The following is a 13,936-nucleotide window of genomic DNA, read 5'->3' as shown; positions in this document are numbered from 1 at the left end:
AATTGGACCTAAACAAAACTCAAATATCATAGTATAACAACTATAAATTAAATAATAAAAAAAAAACTATTTATAATAGGCCTAATATACATTATTGATAAGAAAGCTTCTCACATAAGTTGACATTAAAATTATTAGTATTTTGATTTTTTTTTTAAGAATAATGATACGTATAAGCATAAGATATGTGAATCACGCAAATCCATTAAAAAAAAAAAATAGAACCTACCATAAAAATATAAACTTCTAATTGGGTTCCATTTTTTTAAATGACCTACATTAGGAGTGGAAATTCATATTTTCAGGTCGTATTTCGTCAAGTTATTAACATTAGACTATATAGATCAATCCAAACCCGTACTGTCAATTTAAACATATCAAAGTTTTAAATCTTAACTCTGACCTGTTTAGATAACGGATTGTGTCATTAATTTTGATTCATTTAATAATTTATTAAAAATATGTTAATATATCACTACTCGTTTAAACTTGTTTTATACAAATAGGTCGAATTAATACGCATAACTCATTTAATTTGATTAATATAATTTTATATAAAAATTAAAATTTATATTTATTAATAGTCACACTATTTAAAAAAAAAAAGGGAATAGACTATTTTATAAACTCAAATCCATTAATTTTTTGTCCTATTCGAATTAAATTCACACGTATTATCACCGTACTTTTTTTTTTTTTTTTTTAAACACCAAACTTCATTTCAAACAACAACATTATGGCCTTCAGCCATTACAATGTTAAGATCAGAAACAGCCACTACATTACTATGGTTTACAGCATTTACATGAGATTGAGCTACAGCTATTACATTGGAACAAAAGCTTGAGTTATGTCCTTTGGCCATAACTTGAGCACCTATATCTGAGTTGATAAAATCAATATCAATAATCTCACAATTTTGATAAAGTACTTGTTGTGCTAACTGGTGAGCCACTTGATTTGTATTCTCTTTACATGTCTTGTCTCTCATCTTGTATCTGTCAAGAGAGAATGAACATCGTGTATAAGACATTAAAGCATACCATTTTCTTTCACATATTGTTTTACTGCATTTACCACCTGTAGTGAGTCTCCTTTAAAAATTACATTTTGCAAATTAAGTTCTTTACAAAGCTTTACAATTGATATTAAGCCTCTAGTTTTTGCTATAGTAGGTTGTGAGCAGAATTGTAAAGGTTGCATACATGAAGCCAATAAATCTTCTTCCGAGTCTCTAACTACAATCCTAACAGCAATTCTATGACCTCTATCTTTAATTGCTACGTCTCAATTTATTTTAATCTAATCTCGCTCAGGAGAATTCCAACGAACATAGTCTATTTGATCCAATATGCCCTGATTTCTAGAGTTGAGTTGTTGATGTTGCATCTGTTGGAAGTCATTATATGCCTGTGTTGCATGCATTATATTACTTTGCTTTGCACAAATTTTATAATAATGATAAAGCACTCGGAAAGTAGCATATTTTATACACCGATTTCTATAAATTTTATAATAATAATAATAAAGCACTCGATAAGTAGAGCATATTTTATACACCAATTTCTAACAAACAAAACATTAAATAAATAGTTTTAATAAGAGTTATGATATTAAGAGCTGGTTTGGATAGTAAAATGAAATAAAGTAAGATAAAATAATTTTAAATAAATTGAATAAAATATTATTATTATTTTAAAATTTTAAAAATTAAATTATTTATTATAGTCAGAATATTTGTTTATGTGGTGTTAATTATATTCATTAAAATATATTAAAATATTATTATTTTTTCTTTTAGTTTATTTATCTGTTAATAACACCACGTCACAGATTAAGCAAGAATCACACCCAACGCATGATTCTCCTCCATCTGGAAGATAATATCAAGAAGGTTAATATTCAATAAATATGAAAAAAGATAAAGATAATACCGGTAGAAAGATAAAGTGGCGTCAAAATCACGCGAATCTCGATGGCAAGTTCAGCACATGCAGATCAAGCCACGTGTTGAAATCGCGAGCTCTTGGCAGCCAGGTGGGGACAGTGGGCGTGGGCTTCCAGGAGGGAAACGACAAGAACACGAGTACGGTCAAAGGGCCTTGTGAAAGGGACGCTTGGGCGGGATCGTCCGTACGACAAGTCTCGTTGATTGAAGGAGCAGTGTTTTTTCGTATATCGTACGGCGAGCCCGTTCTGTTTTGTCGGGGTCTCTGATGGTCGAATTTGAGAGCCACGTGTCCCTCTACCTCCAATGTTGTGGCACTCTTCCATCCCTTCTCCCTACGGCCATTCACGTGTCCTAGCCACGACGATCTGATTCCGACGTCCATACCATATTGCCTTTCCAACCTTTGTTACCGTCCATAAATAAATAAAATGAAAAATTCTACTCTCTATGTTCTTTTCTTAACATTTTAGTTTAGAGTAAAGTTTGATATGTTAGATAAATGAATATATATTCATTTATATTGGATGACTTTTTGGAGAAATTTTTATATGCCATTGAAAAATATGAGTGGAGTGGAGTCAAATGATTCAAAATGATGGAATTGACACGACGTTTGGCAAGGTGGAGGGAATGGCTGAGCTTATCTTGATGATATTTCTGAGTTGATCATCTCTGTTTGGTGTGTAGGTTCATTGAAGGAAAATTCTTGAATAATTAAAGTGGTTGAGAATTTGAGAATAACAATCACAAAAAGTAAGACTGGCTAGAAATATTTTCATTGGTTTTTCATCAAATATAGTGGTTGTAATTTGTATTTGTGTGGTGTCAAGCTATAAATATTCAAATATATTGATCAATTTGAATTAGATCCGTTTAATTAAAAACGGTTTGATTATAAAATCCTATTGTTAATGTTGTGTTTCGTATACTTTTAGACCAAATTTTGACAACTCAGATATTCAGAACTTGGACATATAAAAGATATGGAAGAAGGCAATTTGGAGATGATGGCCTTGGGATCGGGGAGTTTTCGATGACAAAGTCAGTAAATTCTATTTATATCATGAGTATGGGGGGATACATCATGTCTACCTCCATGAAGTATGTGCCATTCTTACTATTTTTTTTGTCAAAATCATTTAATACGATGTGAATCTGCAACAACATCATTAATGCGGTATGTAGCTTGAGTAATGGTGTCATTGATGCAGCGTAGTTCACCGATTTCTCCCACCCCGCTAGCATCCTTGATAGTCTGTTGATGCCCTTCCTGTCAGATGATCAAGGGTCTCTCGTGCTTTACGCCCATTATGCAGATAAGTACTCAAGAGCTAGATATTATTTGAGGATCTCGAGGTCAGCAAGTCTCATTCCCTACAGTAGGTTCCCTCATGTTAGTTGCATTCAGATGAGCCTACCCATAAACCTGATTGGAGACTCTACTTGTTCTGGACTGAACCTTTGACTCTTATTCCCTTAATTGTTATTCTTAAGCTCGTTGAGACAAAGGAGAAAATCCCCTTCCACCTATCATAATATATATATATAGATATATATTAATATATATAACAAGTGATAGAATACGATTTGCATAATTTATTAAATAATTATGTCTCATTGGATTTTCTGAATACGATCAATTTCAACGTATTTATCATTTTATATAAATTGATTGAACTTAACTATAAATTTATTTTGATCTAATTAAGATAATTGTATATATAATATAAGAATAACTATATAAATTATTCACAATCAAAACTAAATTCACGATCAAGCATTTTATTATTACAAGCCAATAATGTATTAGAAAATTATTTAATCCAAAAAAGTAAGATTACATATTAAAAATTTTAATAGGTTCCGATATTAAATAGTTAAATAAAAAAATTAATTTTTTGTACCAACAAAAATAAAAGCATAGAAAATTAAAAATTTGGAAATATAAATTATTCGTTCAAAAATCGCAAGTTAATTGAAATTAACTCATTTATTAATTACATTTTATTGAGTAATATAAAATGGCTCAAGCCCATTTATATCAATCTCCAACCCATTTATTTCATGTGGTGTTTGTAATGGACTCCTGAGTTGTTTCATATACTGACACGTCTACTCAAAAATTGAATTAATTTGGGTTTTTTTTTTTTTCCTGGTTGTAAAGTATTTAGAACTGATTTTGAAAAGGAAAAAAAAATGTTTAAGAGATTGGATAAAGACCATCTCCTGTTGCACATCTAATTTATTTCTAATTGACCTAAAACACATGTATCATTCAATTTAGCAATCTATGAAGATGGTGTATTTATTAAATTGGTCCGCTCAAAATTAAATATACATTTAAAGGTTTCTATCTTTCATTGAATGTGAAAACCAACCATAAGGCTCAATCTATGTACTCTATAATATTTATATCAAGGCCCCAATAATAATTGCTGAGTATTTATCAAATAATAATAATAATAATAATAATTGCTGAGTAATATGCTATTATTCATTTTAAATCATGTCATTATTACACACATTTTTGAATTAATTCATTTTTAAATGATTTTACACTAACAATGCACCTAATTTGGGTACATAGTAGTTAGTACCTCTACAATTTGTGATTTTCTCTCAAAGAAATGTGGTTTATATTTTTTAAACAAATGAAAATAGGAAAATGATACATATACGATTTTTTTATAATCTTGTTTTAAATAAGAAGTTTTTTTTTTAAAATAATTTATAAAAATAATATCATTTTGCAAAATTATCCTTAATTTAAAACATAATTACATAAAAAATAAAGTATAAACAAAATTGTAGGCGTAATCACGAAGATAATCCAACCAATTTGAAAAAAAGAAATATTATAAAGAAGTCTTACACTATATATTTCTACGTAATCAATATTTGATTTATCATTTTTATCATTTTTTTTAAAACTGTTATAATTCATTCATTAAGAAACTTACATCCATGAGCAGATAAATTCTAGAATGTCTCCGTATCAAACATGATATCATAAACCAAAATATTACATTTGGAGTTCCAACAGTATACTATTTCATTTTGTGACTAGTTTGATCTTCATTACTGCTGATGCTCTCTACAAAAAAAGTCAAAAAAAAAAAAAAACTCAACATCACCCTTCATAGAAGAGATGACTCAATCTCTACAGACAAAAATTTGAGATACGAAGTCTTTTTTTATTTTAATTAACAATAAGGAAATTAAAAAGGAAAGCAGTAAGATAGATGTAGAAAAAGACAGATTACAGTTTGGAACAATTTCGGTAGACTTCAGAATCTGTGATGGCATGTGAAGGCAACACGTATACTTATTTTCAACCACAAAGGTCAAATTTAAAAAGATCTGGTGTTGGCGAGTCCAGTGATCTGATGCGTGTGGTGAGAAGAGCTGTCGAAAGGGGTGGCTCGTGCGGGCCACTAGCAGTGATTTTTGCAAAACTGTCAATTTTCTCTAAACGATTTGTGGCTTAGAAGTCTGCTTGTGCCGCACGTGTCTCTCGGGAGTTGTCGACAAATTGTAGATCTATTTTTTTTTATGCCTTGAAGGAAGTATAATAAAACTAAAAAAAAAGAACTACCTTAATAGACAAGATAGATAGATAGAGAAATGAGAAAAATGAGGAAAATTATTTTTAGATCCCTTATTTTTTATGAGAGAGAGGAAAGGAGAGATGGCTAAGGCTTGAATATTCGGTTTTTCTATTTTATTATTTTATTGAAACAGATATATTTAAATATAAAGATAGGAGAAAAAAATAATAAATTATATATTAATTAAGTAAAAGTGTGTGGGATAAGATTTTTATTTAACATTTACCTTTAAAATACAGGGTAGGTACTCTCCCCAGAGGGCATAAATATAATTAAATGTGAGAGGTTGGAACTTTAAGGTAGTTTGCAGCAGCACATGAGTGGTCATGTTAGTGGGGTAAGATCCTTCTAAAGGACATACGTGGCACTATTTGTAGGACCATTAAAGGGATGTTTAATTGATGGGGGTAGCGATAAAGAAGGGTACGGCAATCCTACAGAATTGCCAACTGTACAGGATGTGTTAGGCAGCCAAGGACGCCCTAAGTTGTGGCTGTGGCTCCCCCATCCACTCTATTCTTTTATTTATTCTGTATTTCAAATAAATACAAATATATTTGTAATTATATAATGGTAAGTGCTGTGTATTAGCTAAGAGTTGGATGATTTGATGGTATATAGTTGGATTTTTTAAATAAAAATTTTGAATTCGAACTTTTAGGTTTCCTTTATTTTTATAAAACTTTACAATTTATTTTATTTTATTTTATTATTATAATTTTTTTAAATTTTTATATTAAATAATTTAATTTTTTCAAATATTAAAATAAAAATAATATTAAAAAAATATATTCTAATAGTATTTTATTTAATTTTTAATTATTATATTAACTCATCTTATTTTATCTGTAAAAACAAACAAGACCTTACTCTATTTGTAAAAAAATACTGATTTTTATTTTATAAAAATAAAATAAATAAAAAATTATTTTTTAATAATAAATTTTATTTTCTTTTAAAAAATATAAAGAACTTATACAACCTATAATTACATCATGTCTCATTACTCTCGAATAAAAGGAGGGATTAAAGTTTGGCAGAGCTTTTGATGTTTCCTCCTCTCGATGACACACTCCACATGGCTGCCTCTGTCATATCCAATGCATCCACTTCCACGTTTATCTTCATCAATTACATAACAATGATTTCATTTTTTTTATTTTTTTATTTCACATCTTCATGTGGTTGTCCACATTAAAATGTTCTTTTTTCTTATCATTTCAAGTCTTCTACATTGATGCGATATTTTAAGTGACTTTTTTGTATGCTTATAGATGTGCAATTTTGGATGTACAAGACTTTCCTTTAATAAAATGTTACCCACAAATAAATTTTCAAGTAATTTAAAATAATAATAATAATAATTTGACAGATATAAGAGTGTGAATGCCGAATTTCAAATCTAGGATGTTCGATAAATACGACTCGTCCCAAAACCAATATAACATCCATTGAGGCTTATATATCTTATATAGTTGATTATAGATACACTTAAATTGCCGTAAAATAGCAAATGTGACTTGACTTGAGATGATAATATTTAATGAGAAATACCCTAAGTATAAAAGTATTACACAAAAATAATCACACAAATTAATATGGATTGATGTGATTTGTCAGATTATAAAAATACTTTTATTATAAAATAGATATAATAGATCAGATGAAACTACATCAATTTGTGAGATTATTTTTATGTAATTCATTTGCGGGGTGAAGCCACAAAATTATTTTTATATAAATAATCTTGTTTTCTAGTCTCTTTTTTTTTTTTTTTTTTTTGTAAAAAAAAAAAAAAAAGAAAAGAAACTATGTTTGAGATTACCTTATATATCTTTTAAGATTTACACATGATTATCAAACTAATTTGTACATATAACATGTGACACAATCTTAACAATTAAATCTTAATATATAGTCTAATGTGTTTAATTAAATAATTTAAGATACGATTTGAGAGTTTTAGTAATTTATGACTCAAATTGAAAAAAGAATTGTTACAAATTTCTTTAAACAGGGACGTGCATTATACATGAACAATTCTAATTGATATTGCCCTTGTCATCCCGTGACTCTTATAATTATTGTCTGAACTCTATGACTTAAAATGGAAGATAAATAGACAAATAAAATTTATTCATATTTGTTGACCATTTAATGCTATTTAAAAAATTCGTTCAGACAAATATAAACATTGTGAAATTCATTTTATATTTCTATTTTTTTTTTTTACTCTCTCCAGAGTTCAGAAACAAAAATAATAAGCCAGAATGCAACTAAACATTTATAAATGTTTAAATTAATTTATACCAATTTTTTTTCAGTAGATAATGGGGGTGGTGAGTGGTGAACATTCCAAAATAATTAACGAGGTGGCCAATCACAGATAATAGTAACAAATGAAAACCATTCCAAGCAGCATGTATTATGCCTCATGCAAACTATTGAATTTGCATATAGGGGACACGAACTCATGCAAAAGTATAAATTAAATAATATTACAAATTTCGATATTTTCCTTATATATATATTTATATATATGCACATACGATAAATAATTTGTATAAGTTTCAAATAAACAAGTCTCAATAATCAATTTATAAAAACCATAGACCCTACCATGAAAATATATTTTTTTATGAGACCTATATTTTTATAAAAGATCTACATGAAATTTTTCTATTTAGAAATTTATCTAATATTACTGTACATGTGTGTGTTTAAAGTTATAGAGATTCATTGTGTTTTTTTAATCACAAACTCAGTGACTTTAATCTCTGGTGCCATCTGCAAAGCAAAGTCCAATATATTCCCTTAAAAAGACTCATTTTGTGTAGTGGAGGGAGCATAATTTATGGCCTTGGAACTCAAAAGATCAGGAGAATTTCAGTAATTTTGTTTTCCTAAAATAGAAATAATATATATATATTCCTTGTACTGCTCACCCATAACAAGCTATGGGAATCTCTACTTTCAAGATTCTCATATGACATTTGTTTTTGGATTCCTTGGGAGGGAAGTTGTTGGTTGACAAATTAAAAGGCCTAGTTGTATATTGAGAATAAGATATTTTTAGAATAATTTATTATTATTTTTTATCTATTTTTTATTACTATTTATTACTATTTAATATTCTATCATTAATTTTTTACTATTATTTACATAATATCTAAAAATGCTCACTATCGAAATGCAATCCATGAAAAAACCATACAAAAGAAAGAAGGAAATTTTTCTCTATTTTTTTTAATTTAATAATTAAGAAGATATTACGTTTAAGGGTATATATATGTGTGTATATGTATGTATATATATGTATAAAAGAGTGAAATGGCGTCCTAGGAGTACGATGGGTGTAGGATCCATTAAAGAATGGAAGATTCAAGCAGTTAAATATTAAGGATATGTTTGGTAATATAATTATTTTAATATATTCATAAATTATTTATTACTATTTCATTATTATAACTATTTTACTATTATTAGCTATTATTAACAAATATTATGAAATTGATATATTGTTTTATTGACATTAGTGATGAAGATATTCAAAATATTAAAATCATAAACGAGAAAAACAACGAGGGGCTTTTTTAGTTTAAAAATAAAAAATAATTGAAGTAAAAAGCTTTCTAAAAAGTCTTCGTTTAGTTCTTAAATTCATATCAATTCATCATTACAATTTTTTTAAATTTCAATATAAGATATAATAAATAATTTAACTTTTTCAAATCTCAAAATAATAATAATATTAAAAAATAATATTATAACAATATTTTATCATCTCAACTCAATTCAATTCAACTCAATCCAATTTTCAAATTTATTATCATGTCAACCTCTTCACTTGGTTAATTTTAGGCCCTGCACCCATTTAAGCAAAATCATGGCTCTACCACTGGTCATCGGGAAGAGAGAAATGAGAATATAGCAATAACCAAGCCAAGACGCTCAAAGAAAAAGGGAAATTATAAAAAATAATAATTTAAATGTATAAAATACATATATTCTCTTTGAACTCTTTATAGTTTTCATGAGAAAATAAATTCTAAGTGCAAAAAATTGAAAAGTCTTACGTGGGGCGCCCCTATTTTTGTCTAACCAGATGGAATAAAATGGGGGTTCTTACCTGATAAAGTATCCTTTATTTATTTTTATTTTTTTTAAAGTCTATCAAAATTGAAGAATGCCTTATTATAATAATAATTATTATTAGTGTTGTATTAATAATAAAAAAATTTATAAAAAAATCATAACCTCTAATGCATGCTTGCCACATAAATGGTATTAAATAGGTGCAATCAATTAATTTTATATATCCTATTAAAAAATTAATTTTATATAGGTGTTACAATATAAAAAATTTTAAACATCATCCTCACACTACACATCACATATAATTTTTAAATTTTTTATTTTTTTTTCTTACCAAATTGTGGTATATGAATGATGAGTAGAAGAATTTAATTAATTTAAGAAGAATAAAAAAAATTAAAAAAATACAAATAAGTGTGGTGTGTGAAGATAATAAGTAACAAACATCGGTTGATATTGGTATTACCTGAAATAGGGATGATACTCATTATCCCACACTACATTTTATATATTTTAATTTTTTTATATTTTTTATTTTTGTTAAACTAATTGAGTTGTTCTACTCATCATTCATACACCACATATTTTTTATAGAAAAAAATAAAAAAATGTAATGTATGAAATGATAAATATAATTATTCTTTTTGTAATTTACATCTATGATTCTATAGTCCACACTTTGCTTTCTTGTCATTAGTCATTTATCTAACTATCCTGTGATATTATTATACTTACCACTATCCTCCTTTAGGAGGACAAAACAACTATTCCACTTAGCTAAATTTTGAAAGGCAATCTTCCTCAAAAAAAAAAAAAAAAAAAGGAATAATTTTACAAGTAGAATAATTCTATGTGATAAGATAGATGTCTAACACATTCTTTTTGGTTTAAATAAATTTTGACAAATACTAGATACAATTATAAAATATGCAGATATCGATCACTTTCATTAAAAAAAATGGATAAATATGATATTCAGATAAAATTATTATTATTTTTTATGGTAGACCCAACTCTTTTTTAAATGGAGTGTGTGGCGTTTGCATATTCAATGACTATATTTAACATTTCTCGTATAAGTCTATTAGAAGTTATATCTTATTTTTTATTTTAAATTTTGTCGATGGTATATTACTATATTTAATTAATTAGAATATATTCGAAATATGTCATAATAACATATTTAATTGAAAAAAAATAAAATTTAAAATAAAGGATAACCTTACTTATGTCAAGAATTTATCAATTAGATAGGTTTTCTAATCAGAATTTATTTTTCTAAATTTGGACTATACGAAGTTTATCATTTTTATTTTATTTTGATATTTACCATTGTCAGCTCTTTGAATTTGAAATTAAAAGAGAAATTATTGATATGACATAGGCTCGCCATGAAAATTAAAACATTAATATGCCCTAATTCCATGTATAGCTATTATGTGACAGATATTAAGTGAGTGCCTGTTGTATACTATGCTCTATATATATATTTTTAAATCACATCAATAATTATAATTTAAAATATCCATAAGAGACAATTACGCTAAACCTTAATGTCATCTAATTCTTACGATTACAAATTCATTTTTCATCGGTAACCTTTTTTATTTATTTATTTATTTTTTTTGTCTCTCGCCATTTTCAATGCCATGATTTCTGAAATTTACCGTCAAATTATTCTTTTCTTTACGCGCAGCTCGTACCGCGGGAATAACGAGTCCTCAGTCCACAGCAACTTCAAAGGCAGCCGACGTAAGATTGATCTATGTTTTTTTTAGGGTGAGATTAAAATTAAAAATTTAATAAAATATTATTAAAAATATATATTTTAAATTATATTTTATTTTAAGATTTAAAAAAATTAAATTATTTATTTTATTTTTTGTGAAAATTTAAAAAAATTATAATAAATAAATGAGATGAAATTCACATCAAAATATTGATGAAAAAACGAGGTCTGAAGATCTACGTGGACATCAGTGAAGGCGCTGTCAAAGCATTACACTGACAGCGGCGTAACTCCAAAATTCCTCTCATATATATTTTAAGTTTTTAACAGCACTGGATAAACAAAGGATTCAAGCTCCTAGGATTTTAACCCAACGACGGGTTAATCCAAACTAACCATGGTTCAAATAACCCAACCACGGTTAAATCCCACTTCGCAGCAGTTTATAAACGAGCAGACTGCCGGAGTTTCTGTAAACAATCCATCTAATTCTGAAACGAAGCCCTCCCAAAATGATGCTCGGAGAGCCGCACCGACCCAATCCAACGGTCCACGTTCCTCCATGGCCACTCCAAGACGACCCAACGGCAGATATGTATGCACCTTACTCCTTAAGTCCACTTTCCGTGAACTCCGACGGCAATGCTAACAGCAGCGGCGGAGACTATTCTTCATACTATCTTCAAGAAGCCCTGACGGCACTCCAACGTTACTTGCCTTCCAACGGAACAGACATGGACTCCGACTTTGACGTCGTCGGCCGCGAATCTGACGCTCCGGTTGATGCGTACTCCTGCGACCATTTCCGGATGTTCGAGTTTAAGGTGAGGCGGTGTGCCCGTGGCAGGTCGCATGACTGGACCGAGTGTCCTTACGCCCATCCCGGCGAGAAGGCTCGCCGGAGGGACCCTAGGAAGTATCACTATTCGGGCACGGCATGTCCCGATTTCCGCAAGGGAAACTGTAAGAAAGGTGACGCGTGCGAGTTTGCGCACGGTGTGTTCGAGTGTTGGCTTCACCCGGCTCGCTATCGTACCCAGCCATGCAAGGACGGGACTAGTTGTCGAAGGAGGGTCTGTTTCTTCGCTCACACGCCGGAGCAACTCAGGGTTTTGCCTCAGCAGAGTCCCAGGAGTGTAAGCAACTCTGTTAACTCGGTCGAGTCGTATGATGGTTCGCCTCTGAGGCACGCGATTGAGGCTTCCTGTGCTAAATCGCTGTCGTTTTTGTCCTCCCCGTCGTCCATTTCTCCGCCTGGGACTCCTCCGGCGGACTCTCCGCCTTTGTCACCGATGACCCAGTCGTTGAGCCGGTCCCTTGGCTCGAGCTCCATCAATGAAATGGCGGCGTCCCTGCGTAACTTGCAGCTCGGAAAGGTTAAGTCTTTGCCTTCTTCTAGAAACGTTCCAATGGGTTCTCCCGTGTTTGGGTCTCCCAGAGGATCTATGCTCCGACCCGGATTCTGTAGCGTGCCCACAACCCCGACCCAGGCACCCACCCGACCTGGAATCGGGTACCTTGATTGCTGGGATCAGTGTTGCGCGGAGGAGCCTCCCATGGAGAGGGTAGAGTCCGGGAGGGATCTACGGGCCAAGATGTTTGAGAAGCTGAGCAAGGAAAACTCACTGGGTCGGGTCGAAACGAGTCCGTCAAGTGGTGGTCCGGATGTAGGATGGGTTTCGGAGCTCGTGAAGTGAAGTCAAAATTGGGTAACATGGTTCTAATGATTTGTTTTGCTAAGATCTTTGATTCTATTTTGGGGTTCATTCTGGTGGCTTTCATTTTGTTTCCTCTCTTTCTCTCTCTCGCTGCATGGAATCTGAACCAGGGGAGAGGGAGAAAGAGACTATAATATAAATTTGGAAGCTAGAAGAAGTTGAAGATTCTGTGTAAATATTTATTTTTAAAAAAAAATTATCAGATGGTATTGGGGTGAAGAGTAGAATCTCTTTTTTGGGGCAACTTTCTGAGAACATCAGAAGAAGAAACTATAGATTGTTAAGCAATCAAGCAAAAGCATGGATGGAAGAAACATTGTGTAACTCTTTTGTCGTTTTTTTTGGGTATGTATAGGGTAGCAGTGGATATGATCAATCACTGCATCTTTTGTTGATTATATTTATATAGCTGTGTTTATTTATTTGCCATCCCACTTACTGATCTTGATCATTGTAAAAAATTCTGGGCATGTATGCTCTTTATCCCACTGCAATTATTATCATCATCATCATAATCTATGTATTTTATATTTTTATCGTTCTTGTCTCCTTTGCTTCTTTTTTTATAGACAATAATGGTTGTTTCTGCATTTATGTCTTTGGGGTGTCTTGGTTAACAAGAATGCTGACGCTCCATCTCTCCTCTTAACTCTGTTTTTAGTCTTGTTTTGTTGATTTCGATAGGATAATTATTACCTTAGAAATTTAAAACTTTAGTTTAATTTCTCTCTCCCCTTCAATTTAGTCTGTTCATGTAGTTATTATAACAGGACTCGAGACCATTCCATGCCGGCCTTCATCGACCATTCATTGTGAGATGAATTTAGAATCGTGA

The 13,936-nt window shown here is 30.3% G+C and overlaps 1 protein-coding gene across 1 annotated transcript; it reads left to right on the top strand.

The window, feature by feature from the left end:
- Nucleotides 1-11,844: 11,844 nt before the first annotated feature.
- Nucleotides 11,845-13,614, top strand: LOC121251030 (zinc finger CCCH domain-containing protein 20-like). Its single transcript, XM_041150325.1, has one exon. The coding sequence runs from the start codon at nt 11,896-11,898 to the stop codon at nt 13,078-13,080; it is 1,185 nt and encodes a 394-aa protein (XP_041006259.1). The 5' UTR covers nt 11,845-11,895; the 3' UTR covers nt 13,081-13,614.
- Nucleotides 13,615-13,936: the final 322 nt, after the last annotated feature.

Source organism: Juglans microcarpa x Juglans regia, chromosome 2D (assembly GCF_004785595.1).
Source record: "Juglans microcarpa x Juglans regia isolate MS1-56 chromosome 2D, Jm3101_v1.0, whole genome shotgun sequence".
NCBI lineage: Eukaryota > Viridiplantae > Streptophyta > Magnoliopsida > Fagales > Juglandaceae > Juglans > Juglans microcarpa x Juglans regia.
The sequence above is the reverse complement of the archived record's forward strand: the minus strand, read 5'-3'. Positions and strand labels throughout refer to the sequence as shown.

What these genes read in the sequence shown, in the direction of transcription:
- LOC121251030 (XM_041150325.1), top strand. Translation starts at nt 11,896, where the DNA reads ATGATGCTCGGAGAGCCGCACCGACCCAATCCAACGGTCCACGTTCCT.